The 13,797-nt window shown below is 35.5% G+C and overlaps 1 protein-coding gene across 2 annotated transcripts in view; it reads left to right on the top strand.

Moving 5' to 3' along the window:
* Window positions 1–13,200, top strand: part of LOC105145069 (inactive tyrosine-protein kinase Dnt) — an 81,266-nt gene extending 68,066 nt beyond the window's left edge. For both annotated transcript variants that reach the window (XM_011054405.2, XM_087414329.1), the window contains exons 6-9: window positions 5,982–6,138; window positions 6,874–7,141; window positions 7,448–7,634; window positions 8,144–13,200. In XM_011054405.2, the coding sequence (XP_011052707.2) occupies window positions 5,982–6,138; window positions 6,874–7,141; window positions 7,448–7,634; window positions 8,144–8,392 (861 nt within the window). In that variant the 3' untranslated portion in view covers window positions 8,393–13,200. The remainder of the gene's footprint in view (window positions 1–5,981; window positions 6,139–6,873; window positions 7,142–7,447; window positions 7,635–8,143) is intronic.
* Window positions 13,201–13,797: the final 597 nt, after the last annotated feature.

Below are 13,797 nucleotides of genomic sequence, written 5' to 3'. Positions count from 1 at the left end.
TATCTAGACAAATGGCTCATCGAAAAAACGAACTGATAATTTATAGAACTATCTTTATAGGGTAGATAAAGCAATTCACAGATAATCTTCGCGCATAACGCGGCGTTTACGAGCAAAAAGCAAGTGATAAAGGTCGATTTCAATAACTGGCTACACACGCAATCGCCACGTGTCACAGTCCGCCGCTTCGTTTTAACTACCGTTTTGAAGCACGTGCTATTACCCGCCACTATTACCCGCCATCCTCCGAAGAGGATATCTTCCTGTAAAGTGCGCAGTCAAAGACTGGAGCGAGGGTCGCGCGAAAATGTCGAATAAATATGAGATCGCGTTGCCTATTCTCTTTCGGAACAAGCGTTTTGCATTAATTTCCCTGGGAAAAGAAATGCCGGTTCTGGATACCACCTGTACTTTGTCGGGCGTGAAAGACAGGGAGAGGGAGAATGCATCTGCAGGCAGAGGTTACACACACACACACACATACACCCTCACACCCTCCGACGTTAACGTCGACACTCGCCCTCCTCAGACGTGGTGCGTATCGAAAGGAGGAGGACGCGAGAGGGTGAGGTTCGACAGCGAGGGAAACAGCAGGGAGAGAGGAGAAGGAAAGAGAAGGAAGGAGAAGGAGAGAGAAGGAGTGGTTGGAAGTGGGTCCTGTGATTGTTTCGGCTTTGATCTTGGATCAATTTACCGGGTACACGCGCGTATGTGCGCGAACCCTCCGACGCGACACTCCGTCTCGAACGCAACCGACCCCATGAACGTGCACACAGAGGCGACCTCGGGGTGCGCATACCGCCGTGAGAGTTTACGCTCACGTACGTACGTCGAGCACGTACGCACGTACACCGACCGATTGATGTAGCCATGAACCTTCGTGAAAACCTTACCCTCTTCGCGTCCCCAGTCATCCCGAGGGCGTCTCACGGACCGACCGACCGACTGACGTAATCCAGCGACAGCGTCTTACCCCACCCTGTAAAACGATACGCTTGAGATCCCATTGCTGGGGAAGCCATTACCTGACGCTGTCTATCAGAGGAAACGATCTTCAGCACGAAGACAAACACACGTCCTCTTTCCTCCTGGATCTACCACCGTGGATTTCCACGCGAGAGAGTCGGCCGCAACGAAATGGCGGAATGGCCTGACGATCCGGCATTTTCCACATGGCCTGCGCGGGAACACATCAATACTCAGGGCTTTTTTTTCCTCGTAAAAGTTGCAAGCACTTCTGTTGCGATGATCGCGATTGAGATAACCGGCTCACGTGTTTATGGTATTTTATTTTTGATCTTCCCATGTATTCGTAATAGTAATTATAATATTTATCTAATAACTTACTTCATCCTTTTTAATTCTTCTGGAACTAGAAAAGGACGAAGAGTTAATTAAACCAAGATTAAAATTAATTACATTGATAGAAATGGGCTTAAGATCCACACAGGAAATTAATCTTAAGGCCTTTTGATTAAATTAAATTTTATAAATTAATCTTAAGGCTTTTCATTTACTAGTTAATTCGTGATTAGGCTTAACTTAATAATACTGTAAAAATTGTATTTGTCTACCTATGATTAATCACTAAACTGATGGTTTCATAGTGAATAACTTTCAAAGTTACCATTATAAAACCATTAGTTCAGTGATTGATTGTAACTGTAAAATTACAATTTATACATTATTAAGAATCTAAATAAAAACCATAAAAATTAACCAGATAATAAAAAAATCGGGCCTAAGAAGTCTAACTCTCTACATGTAATTTGACTATTGCATTATTTTTCTACGAAGGAAGTTTTGCTTGATTATCGAATTACATTAATTAGATTTATTTGCGTTGCTTGCCCTTTTTGCACTCAGCTTCTTCGTTTTTTCTTTCTTCAACGTCCGAATATATATTTATCTCATTTTAAGTGCAAAAATTTGTGGGGACTTTAAACAACGCAGTCAAACCTACTGTTTTTAAAATATTAAAAAAAAGCTACGTAAATAAAAAAAAGTGAATTTCTAAAAGAGCACTAATTCCTAAAAGAATTTTATGTTTCAAAATTCTGTTTTCCTATTGTCGCGTCCAACAGCTAAGTTGGCGTTGAACGCAACAATTACCTTACGAGCGTCTAGCCAGTTTATCTTGTAAATCAATTGAGGCGACGCCGTATATCATGACGGTAATAATTTTTAGCGGATTAAAGACATATAATCATTGAAGATAATAATAGAATTACAAAAGTTCAGACGTCGCGTCGGCAATTGGCGCCGTTGAGTTATCAATTACTTCATATATCGTGTTATATTAGTTAACGGTCGCGTTAACTACTACTAGTTACGCGGGGTTACGTAAAAGCTGATTCTTCGATTTAATTAATTCTCACGTCCGCGGAGTTCCGTACCGTCATGCCGAAGCGCCGCTTTAATCGAGGGAGACGGAAAACCGTATTATTAAATCGGCGGGGTCGAATTAAAAGTGCTGTGGGCATGTCGAGCGTGGTAGTCTGAAAACGAAGCTTTTAGAGCGCCTTCAGCGGGTCGAACGAACGAACGAACGAACGCACGAACGAATGAGTGAACGAACGAACGTGATGTTTGACGAAAGCCTTTCAGTAAATAAATCAAATTGCTGCTCCGCGCTGGATGAGCTAAAAACGGGTTCTGCCCGTGGCGCTACATGGTCGATACTATGATTCTGATTCCGTAATGTAAATAGCGAAGTAATATCCATTACTAGATGCACGAAAAATTTCGGATAGTTGCCTGATCAAACGGCAAAACGTATCTTCTATTATTTTTGTGCTTTGATAAATAAATAATACGTAATGAATTATTCGATTTCAAATCGAAATTGTGATTTTTCTTTAATTCAAAACGCTAACATGAATTGTTAACTTAATAGTAATAATAACTTTATTGGATGCAAATAATAAAAAGACGTATTGAATAACACATATGTAAATATGGTATAAATAAAGATATTAATTACAAAAAAGAGAGGCTGCAGCTAAATGGTGATTTAATTCCTATATTATATAACAACTTGATTAATAAATAAATTAATGTAAACAATAAGCAAAAGATATTATAGATAAACACAATACATTCGCAGTATAAATATAAATTGTATATAATAGTTAGAAAACATATGAAGAGTTGGAAAAAAGGTAACAATACAATAATCGGTTTATTTTGCTCGTTATATTGATGTACTTCTCGGAACTACCAATATTAATTAATAGCGAGCAATTTTTTACTGAATGCAATGGTCGTTTAATCGTGCAGCATAATATTTGATTAAAAATTATTTCAATCATTTTGAGATTAATCACGTTAGAGAATTGCTAAAAAGAATATATATAAAAAGAATCTTTAATTTCTTAATTCTAATCTAATTTATATTTATAGCTTCGTTACGCAACACAACGAATTCCATTCGCACCTTTAACACGTCGAGCTGTCCCCGCCCAGCAATTTCCACCTCGCTCATCACATTTTCATCGGAAAACGAAAAAAAAAAGCACACGCGAGCGCATACACAGGCACCCAAACCGCAGGGGAAAAAAAGAAGAAAATATAACCGCGAGGGAAAGCGAAATCGACGAAATCGCGATTCGTCCGCGTTCAGGCTTTCCCGTTGTTCGTGCGAAAACAACGTTCGCCAGACGCGCCGACACAATTCGCCTCTGCAATAATCACAGACCCCGATAAGCCGCGGAATTAGCCGCGGTGTTTGCATTTTCACCGAGCATCCCGCGCTATCCGGGAATTTCGTAAATAATTTCCGAGACCACTCCGGGCCAATCCCCGGAATCAACCCCGGAACGGCGTTACCGACCATTCGAATTGCCGCCGCCGTCGCGCACCCCCTTTCTCGGATCCAATATATCGCCCGGTAATTTCGCGGCGCGGTCGCATCGACGTGTTTCGAACTGGTTTTACGTCGTCTCCTTTCCTTTTTTTTTTCTCTTTATTTTTCCCCGCCATGTCTCCATCCTGTTTCTCCACCCGTCGCGTTTCCTCGTTTCCTCATTTCTATGCGTGGGCGTGCGCGTGTGCGTACGTCCAAATGAAACGGGCGGGGGCCGAAGGCAAAACTCCGGAAAATTGAAATTAATGAATAGTCACCCCTCCCGTGCGCGCGTTCGCGTAGCTTTCTCGCGTTTTACGTCGACTCCGATGGAAATCCGCCTGGCGAACAAAGAGGACCGCGGGGCGATGCCATAACGACCCTCGGGGGGAGGATTCTTCCCTGCGCGTCCCCGGAGGATCTGCGCGAGGTCTCGTCGGCGTCACCTTACACACGACAAATGCCTTTTTAATGAATCCCCGACTGATGAAGTTTTTTTTTTCGGAAGTTATGAATTATGCAGGCGCGTCCGTGCGCAATTGAGATTTTAAACGACAGCAGGGCTCGGGTTGTTAACTACTAATATATAAATCATAGTAATCACGTAGTTTACTCATTTCTCATTGAGAGATAACAATTGCATTTTTTCATCCTTTGTCTTTTGTAATTTTGTTTTGGAGAAAGAAACTATTCTTCTTCATATTAACAAATCAAATTAGTAAAAAAGGGTCAAACATGATCGAGAGGCTAAATATTGCTGCTTGATAATTTTTATGTAAATTTTAAACATATCTTTCAGTTATATAAATTGTTATATAAAAATTATTATCACTCAGTGATTAAAATTAGAAGAGCATCCACTGGATAGTCAGAAAATTTGAATCCTGACTGAGGTAATATTTTTTGAAACGGTTCCTTTTGCCTGTAAATCGAAAATATAACTTCATTTTCTGAAATTGAACAAGTAAAAATTTTTTACTTGTGCGCAAAAATACTTGTAAGCAATCGAGTTGTAGGCAATAATTTTTATGCGCAAACAGAAATATCAGTAAAAGTGATGTGGGCAAACAGGATTCTCCTACATTTTTTTTTGCAATAAGTTCTTTATAGTATTTTAAGATGCTAGATATAATAGCATTATTGACAAATCAATAATCAATTTAATTTATAATTGCGTTGTAAATTCGACAATAATTGGCCCGTAGTTCATATAACTAAAAGATGTAGTTAAAATTTACATATAAAAATATATTATTAGGCAGTAATATTTAGTTTCGATCGTGTTTGCCGCTTTTTTACTTATTTGATTTATTCATATAGTGATCTTGTTATGCTTCTCTTTATTGTTATTATTACCGAGAGTTCAAATTTTTATTTAATAAATTCGTCAATAAAGGAGGATAGAATTTTCGAGAGTTTCGCTCGGAGATCGTTTTTTTATTTTTATGTTTTCTTATGTATTTTCCTTTGTAGAAAATGAAAAATAATCATTATAATAACGCCAGACTTAAGAAAAATTGAAACATCGAAATAAAATGAATAAAATTTTTGTATCGTTATAAAATCACTGTCAGTTATATTTCAATAATATATTAAATTACTTTTAAATTGGATCAAATGCGAATAATATTGTACCACAAAACGTTAATTAGATTATATTTTTCATTATAACATTTGTCATCTTGCACTCCAAGCATTGTGCATCGCTTGGAGTGAGGGAAACGGTGCCGAGATGACAAATGTTATAATTAAAAATATAATCTAATTAACGTTTTGTGGTGCAATATTATTCGCATTTGATCCAATTTGAAATTAATGTTATAAATAAATTATTGAAACATAACTGACAGTAATTTTATAATATAACGATGCGATTAAGGATTTTATTCATTTTATTTCGATGTACCAATTTTTAAGTCTGGCGTTATAATGATTATTTTCGGTTTCTATGAAGAAAAATACATAAGAAAACAGAAATAAAATGATCCCCGACCGGTGACAAAACTCTTGAAAATTTCTACCCTCCTTTTTTTATTATATATATGTATGTGTATAATATCCTCTTTGACACATTTTTTAATTTTTATCGAATTGAATAGAATGGCATTTTTTTAAAGGATGTATTATGGATTTTTAGTCGACCGATCCGTGTGAGAAGGCCAGGGCACTCGCAATATCGAGATCGGCATTATACTGCCGTACTCTTGTGCAGGAAGGGACTTTCGGTCGCGTATACAAAGGAACTTTGGAGTTGGCTGGACGGGAGCAAGAAGTCATCATAAAAACAGTTACAGGTAAGACTTATTATTAGTTTAAAAAATAATTATACACAATGCAAGTCGCATTTATTGTGATTACAGATTTTTAAAGGAATGTATTGTTTTGTTAGTTGAAATTTTCAATTTAGTAACAAATAATTGGTTTAATAAATTTGTAAATTTACAAATGAATTTATGTGAATTATAATTACCTTATAAATCTTTTTTAGAAAAAGATTATAATAGTAGATTAAGAGAGTATCTATTCACGATAAGATAGAAAGTTATTATATCCATTATCGGCTATCCATAATGCTACATGATTGGATTAATATTTAGTAAATATAAAATTAAATAATTACAAGTCGATTTTCTGCGTTATTCTGTTATACAATTCATTCACAAACGTTTAGAAGAAGTAATTTTTATTTGGATACACATTCGCACTACACACACACACACATATACACACACACAGAGCTTTAACTTTTGACAGCTTTAACTTTTAACAAAGTAAAAGAGATACGTGAGATCTACTTCATTAAAAAACGATTATAAAATTACATGTTTATTTAAACAAAATGATGATTTCAACTACAATTTTGGATTTTGATTTTATTTATAGTCAATTATTGAATGCATTACCAATTGTTAAAAATAAATAGTTTTAGGATGAGAAAAATAGTTTATCGATAAAACAAATGTTTCTGATTAATATGTGGTCGTTTTAATTAAACTATCACTGATACTCGATAATACTGTTTGTTTTAGAGGTAGCATCCGCTTACCAAGCTTCTCTTTTGGTGGTGGAAGGCTCGCAACTGGCTGGATTAGTTCATACAAACATCGCCTCTTTGGCGGCAGCTTGTCTGGACAGTTCATGTCCTTTGCTGGCTTATACAAGCACGCCTGGTGAGCTTAACCTGAAGGTCTACCTTACGGATGGAAATCACCATCCCGTGACTAGAGACTTGGTACATGTTGGTGCGCAGGTTGCTCGAGCTGGGGCATTTCTTCATGGGCGAGGTCTATTACACAGGTAAATTGAAAATAGTCTAAAATATCAGACACACGAAAATAATCTAAAATATCAGACACACGAAAATAATCTAAAATATCAGACACATGTCTCTATAAATATAAAATCAACAAATAAGTTTTATCGCATCTTATCACAAATTATCTATCTATTTTATTTGAATAAATAATAAAATAGATTGTTGCAATCAGAGCTACCATTAAAGATAACGTTATTATTCCTCGCGGTATACAAGATTGTCTATCTACACATAGCTTTTACCGAAATATTGACGATAATTTTCATCGTAAAATCGATAATTTCTAGGGATATTGCTGCCAGAAATTGTATAATCGAACCGGGCAGTCTTCGTGTGAGACTAGCTGATGCTGCCCTGGCTCGAGATCTCTTCCCTCAGGACTATCATTGTCTGGGTGATAACGAGAACCGACCCATACGCTGGATGGCCCTAGAGAGTCTCCAGCGTAACGAATATAGTACGGCGACCGACGTGGTACGAACCCCAATTTACATACAGACAAAATCGAAACTATGTTGCTTTTTTCGAAGAAATATTGTATCTTGGCAAATCTAAATAAATATATTTAAACATGTTTTTATGAACTAATATATAATAAGATTTTCTAATAAAATATTTCTAAAGAGAGTCATGGATTGAAAGTTGAAATGAAAAAGTTATAGATTTAAAATCGTGAATCGTAAGTGACGCTTCTTCGTATTTTGTTGATTTATTTAATAAACAGTTCTGTTTTTCATCTCAATAGAATTATAGATTGTTTTATATTTATTATAATTTTATATATTTTATATGTTATAAAAATTTACGCTTTAAAATATATAAATTAGAAAAAATGTATATTAAAACAGAATTTATGTCTCGAATAATTAAAGAGTAGAAGTTGTGTGCCATTGTAGTACATTAAATCATTCTAAACAAAAATTAATTAAATCACATTACGCAAAAAGATAATCCTCTAATGAGATATTTTCTTTGCTTCCAAGTGGGCCTTCGGGGTATTCCTATGGGAATTGGCGACACTGGGTCAACAGCCGTACGTAGAAGTAGACCCATTCGAGATGATGGCGTGTCTCCGAGACGGATATCGGCTCGCTCAACCGAGACCTTGTCCCGATGAGCTCTTCGCCTGTATGGAAGCCTGCTGGCTCAGTCCCCCCAGGGATCGACCAACCATGCCGCAGCTGCTCGCCTATTTGCAAGATTTCCACGATGCGCTGGGTGGATTTATTTAAATCATCTGTCCGCGAACTGACTTGGCCTCGTTCGAAAAATGACAGCGCGTTGTCGTTGACTCAAACTTTATCGATTGCACACAGTTGATTGAAATCTTTTAGAATCGTATCGTAAGTTGCGAATGGCCGGATGGAAAAAACTACTTGCGGTCCGAAATGCCCAGTAACGCCGAAAGTACGTCCAATAAGTTCGCAATCAAATCGAAAGTTCGAAGGAAGAATAGAATCAAAGTCGCATGGAATTGAATGTCGCTGCCCATTTTCGACACACTGCCCTTATCAATAAATATATCCAATGCAATTTAAATTGTTGTAACTATAATACGTACTGATAATTATAATTACTGATAATCGTATATTTACCCCAGTTGATCACGAATCAAAGTAGAATATCGTCATCTTTTAATTGGCGAAGTCGCATAAAAATCGACACGGACACATCCGTCCATAGTAGTTAAAACGCACGTACATGAACTTTTAAATCTCGTATTTGAGCGATTCGCCCAAAAAGCCAATTAATATCATGCGGAAGAGTCTTCGATATTTATGAAATGCGGAAACAGGTCTTTTTTCTTTAGCTAATAAAACAAATACAAACTGCCAGTTCATAGTACAGAAGTAATGAAGAAATTAGAGAAATTAAATGCGCGATATGAAGAAGCCATCAAATATGTAGATGGTTTTTTGTACAAGACTTATTCAAATTAATATTTATTATATGGATTCAAAAATCACATATACATAACAAACGCATAGCTAATTTCTGTGGATGACATTTCACAAGGTAATTTGCTAACAATGGCGATTGTTCCTAATGTATATTCTTCCTCCTTTCAAGAAAATTTTATTTCACTTGGTTAAATTCATTTGAAAATGTATTTTATAAAGATCTTATAATTCACAAAGATGCGCGTCTTTTAGCCATACAGTCTGAGCGAAATGCGCCTACGGCACGGCTATTCTTTATCCTTTCGGCACTGTTTCAACACGGGATTCAGGCGATTGAATAGAAACTCTACTTCTCCTTCCATCTGTATTAATTAGCGTCTGTAAACAGATCGCTGTCTTAACGCATATAAATTTTGAATTACTTAATTTAATTTAATAAGTGGAAATAAGAAGATATGCATTCAGTTCAACGTGATAGCTTCTTGGCTTCGTCAGCGAAAATTTCACGAGAATTGAGATGAGAAAAATGGCGTATCAGTTGAGACAAAATAAATTTACAAAATCATTGTAAGGAAATGCATATTGCAAGAGTATACATTTTTTAAATTCGTGTTAATGCCCATCTAGGAAATAAAATGTAAAAGATCGATAAATCTTTTTTAAGCATTCACGCTATGGGAAAATCGTGTTTGATATTAAAATATTATAAAATATTACAGATCAAAATTATTACATGAAAAATTCTAATCCTCTAGCGGCAGGATAATTTTATATTCCTGAGAGTATGACAATATTAATATACTAATAAAATTATGTAATGTGTTGATATACATGTACACGTATTCGTTACATAAGACGCTGTAAACGTACAAGATCGGTTAATTAGGTCAGACTGTTTCATTCATTCTCCGCTTTACGAGCGTTTGCGCCACAATCAGGCTTGCATGTTTTTCCGTCAAACCACGCAAGTTTTCCGTTATGAAAATTGTTTCGACAAACGTCACATAAACCGTTCAAAAAAGACTCACGCGTACATACGACCCGATCAGGCCGCTCGATCATTATTCATTAACAATCGCAATTACGCAACCTCAAATAATCGTAACCGGAACGACGGAGAGTGCAAAAGCAAAGCTCCGAACGCTTAAGAGTTCCATTGTTGTACATGATCTTCGATGAACATGCTTTGTTCCGTAAATGGGCGGTCGAACTATACGTACTTTGTAGTTAGGTATCTATTAGCTACACTGCGAAAAGCCATTTCGAATTCCTGTTGACTCGCGCCGACAACAAGCTCGAATCTTGCAAAATCGATGCTGGATCTTAATGTCAGGTCTCGGGAAAAATGGCCCCGCGCACAAAATTATCTCAATTCCTACCTCGACGCTCGATCCTTTCGATTGCACCGCTAACTCGCAATGATCTTTCGTTTTGACAAAGTCCTGTGACGCGTTAAGTAATCGTACAATAATATCCATTAAAAGTAAAAGCGGAAATGCTTAAATTCGATAAGATATTTATCGAAAAATAATGTTACGATTCCAGAACATCTTTGCAAATTATTGTCGTCATTAATGGCATCTGTCTATACAACATTGCGAATGTATACGCTGACATAATTTTTATATACAATCACAGATATTGATTAAAGCTAAATATTCACTGAAATTATTTATACATTTTATTCGGTGCGCAAAAAAATATACGTCTACATTTTATATTTTAGATTGCTAAATGGAGATCACATTGCTAAAGGATGACTTATATCTTTTAAATTGATTAAGAAAGATTTCATCATTAATATTAAATCGATATTTAACATTTCTCTACTTTGAATTTTTGCAAGATGTTATTTTATTGTTTGTTGTAAATAAAATTACCACAGATGTCAGCGACGAACACGGTGAAAGGTTTTGCCGTGACATTTCCATCGTAGAAAGACATTACCGAGGGAAATGGAGTTAGAACCTGCTAGCTGACTGCTTCTCGGTTAAAAGATATAATTAACACGTTTACTTTTACGTTATAAAAAATAATAAGAATCTTTACATTAACTTTACTTCATTTACAATATATAAAGCTACGTACCTAAATACTATTTTTACTGTCGAAGTTGTTACGTGCAAGGAATCTTTCTGCTATATCGTTGTTACAGCCATTAAAACATTATACCATTATATACATTATACAAGTACATAATGTTGACAAAGCGCATAATTGTATTAGTAATGTTGATAAAGCATGTAACTGTATTAGTTCAATTGCGCTTATTCCATATCTTTTCTGTTGCAAGCGCAATTGCGCAAGTACCTAACAGCTAAACTAGTAAGGCGTACGAACGACACGAGAGACTAGAAAACACGTTTATCGATGTATTAAACATGCAATACTGATCTCACAGGATAAAATTAAACTGTACAGGAGAGTCGCATTGCAGCATGTGTACCAGGATATCCTAGATTCACCTTTCCTTTTAATGGCAGATTCTTTTATAGTTAGATAAGAAAATGCGACGTCAATTAATATCGAAAATAAAAAATTCCATTTCGTTTTAATATTTATCTATTCACATTTCCGAAGTTTATAGTTCTGTTAAAAGGCAAGACAGAATAACTCAATTTTTTGTGTTATAATAAAACTCTAATGACTATTAAATAATATGCATTGAGAGTGGAAGCAGAAATGTTTAAATTTCTTCTAAATGGGATTGTTTGTTGAGAGAAAATGCGATAGTTACAGAATATATAGAGTGATTCGTATAAAGTGACCATGGAATTATTACCGAAATTTAAAGATATATGAAAAAGTAGTTTATATCAATGTGTGTTCAGTACAAAAGAAAAACATTATATAGTGAAAATGATTATTTTATAGATAGAAGCGTTGTGTGAAGACAATTTTATTTTTTTCAATGTAATTATATGAAATTTTTTACATAACATGATTTCTCTAATTATTCTGCATATAAAAGTAGAGGTAGAGGAATAAAAAAAAAACAATAAATTATGAGATATTCCTATATCATATTTTATTCTGGTACATGAAATATCAAATTCGTAAATTAATTTTTTAATAATTTTAAAAAATGAACTTGACTTTTAAATATTCCCAATGTCTCTCTCCATAAAATACTTGTTTTCACTATATGATGTCCCTCTTTTTATTGAACTCTCACTGTATAACAAACTATTTTTTCATGTATCTTCAAATTTTGCTAATAATTAAATCGGTCACTTTACACGAATCACTCTGTATTTGTAAACTCGAAATGTCCCGCGTTCATTAAAGTTATTTATTCGTATTTGTGCGCGTTCGTTTTTAGTCTAGATCTGACTTTATCCAGCGAGTAATAGGTGCAAATCGAACGAGCGAAGATTACACATTTGCGGCGCGTGGTATACGTAAGACACTTTTAAATGTACTCGATGTGTACTAAATGTCGCATGTTCCTGACCACGACCAGAAACTTTATCGCACTCGTCTTTTACTCGTCGTTTCCTGCCCCTTCCCTCTAATCCGCTCTGTCAATTTATCGCGCGAACGTTACGAGAACGACTCACGACTCGTCTCGTATTGCTGCCAGGCGCATCTACTAATTATCGATATTGCTATTTAATAACTATCGCTCGCTACTATTTATTGCAACACTCTAAAGTCGTGCGTTTCAAGAAATCGTCGGATTCTATAATGTATTCGTGAATGTCTTTGAATGGAGGAACAGGGTAGGCTGTAACTGCACACTTTTTCGCTATCGCTGTATAATGGAATCGCTGCTCGTTTCTGCGCGATCGTATATATTCTCTTTTCCCATAATCACTATCCCTTCCCTGTTAAGAAAGAAAATCCAGTGGCGCTGGGGATGCGGTTGTTTCCGCTTTAATATCATCTCCTCACCTTCAGAAATAATAAACCCCTCTTCGGACGACAGTTCCAGTCATTGTAAATATTTGTAGCGAATAACAGCGGTGCGCAACGCGTGAAAGAAAGAAAATGAGAGAAAGAGAGAGAAAGAGAGTGAGTGAGAAAGAGAGAAAGAAAGAAAGAGAGAGTTGATTTGTGCAGATTCTATTATTTCTTACGACAATTTACGGCATTATTTTTCAACGGAAAGTGAAATATACGTGTTAAAAAAATATTAATCCTTCACGGGGTTTCATGTTATTCCTCTTCGTTTTTTAGCTGACAATTTTTGAAAGAATTAAGGGGATCCTAAAGCCGTCTGTATTACCGATTCAGTAGAACTTACACATATACGAATTACATATCATTGACATATCACTACACACTACTACAGCAATATCGCACGCATACAAATTTTCTAATTAATTTTTTTATATTAGGTATCTAAGCCTAATTCTAAAAACATTTTTTGTTCATGTAATTCCTAGTCAAAAATCAAGATTCTTTTTATACGTACAAAAAGTACAAAACTTGTATATGAAGCAAATATTGTTGCGAGTAGACGTCAGAAGCCGATAACAAAACTGTAATTTTCCAACTTTTTTCCATTTTTAACAAGGTCGACCAGTTTGGACTATAATATCGCTTATACTTTAACTGGAGAAGGATTTTTAAATCTGTATATATATAGATAGAAAAATATTTATTTGAGAAATAATCGATAAAACAGATGGCTTTAGGATCCCCTTGCAGATTGGCAAAAATACAGTCATAAATCATACTTATATTAATTTATCCTAATTTATTTAATTGCGTTAGTTGGATAAATACAAATT

The sequence above is a fragment of the Acromyrmex echinatior genome, chromosome 16 (genome assembly GCF_024713525.1).
Source record: "Acromyrmex echinatior isolate Ae372 chromosome 16, ASM2471352v2, whole genome shotgun sequence".
In the NCBI taxonomy this organism is placed as follows: domain Eukaryota; kingdom Metazoa; phylum Arthropoda; class Insecta; order Hymenoptera; family Formicidae; genus Acromyrmex; species Acromyrmex echinatior.
This window is presented reverse-complemented; position numbering and strand designations above follow the sequence as displayed.